At 54.4% G+C, this 443-nt stretch overlaps 1 protein-coding gene across 1 annotated transcript in view; it reads right to left on the bottom strand.

Annotated features, from left to right (window-relative positions):
• Positions 1-182: 182 nt before the first annotated feature.
• Positions 183-443, bottom strand: part of EMH_0072950 (uncharacterized protein) — a gene marked incomplete at both ends in the record, with an annotated part of 1,707 nt that continues 1,446 nt past the window's right edge. The window contains one exon of the mRNA XM_013499271.1: positions 183-443. Within this exon, the coding sequence (XP_013354725.1) occupies positions 183-443 (261 nt within the window).

The raw sequence follows: 443 nt of genomic DNA, 5'->3' as shown, positions 1-443 counted from the left end.
GCTGCGAAGCGCCCGGCCTTTGACGTCGATGGGGAATCAGATATCTGTATATACATACAAAGACGAAACAACTGCTGCTGCTGCTGCTGCTGCTGCTGCTGCTGTTGCAGTTGCAGTTGCTGCTGATAATGTTGTTGTTGCTGCTGCTGCTACATTTGCTGCTTCTAATGAGCTGCTGCTGCTCATACAAAACTGCGGATGAAGGCTGCTGCTGCATGCGCTGCTACTACTGCAGCAGTTGCTGCTGTTGCTGCAGTTGCTACTACTATTGGAGCCGCTGCTGCTGTTGCTGCAGGTGCTGCTACTACTGGAGCCGTTGCTGCTGTTGCTGCAGTTGCTGCTGCTAGTGCAGCGGGCGCTGCTAACGCTGCAGATGCTGCTGCTACTGCTGTTGCTGTTGCTGTTGCTGCTGCTGCTACTGGTGTTGCTGCTGCTGCTACAGG

This window comes from Eimeria mitis, genomic scaffold (assembly GCF_000499745.2).
Source record: "Eimeria mitis Houghton genomic scaffold, Emh_scaff4161, whole genome shotgun sequence".
Lineage (NCBI taxonomy): Eukaryota > Apicomplexa > Conoidasida > Eucoccidiorida > Eimeriidae > Eimeria > Eimeria mitis.
This window is presented reverse-complemented; position numbering and strand designations above follow the sequence as displayed.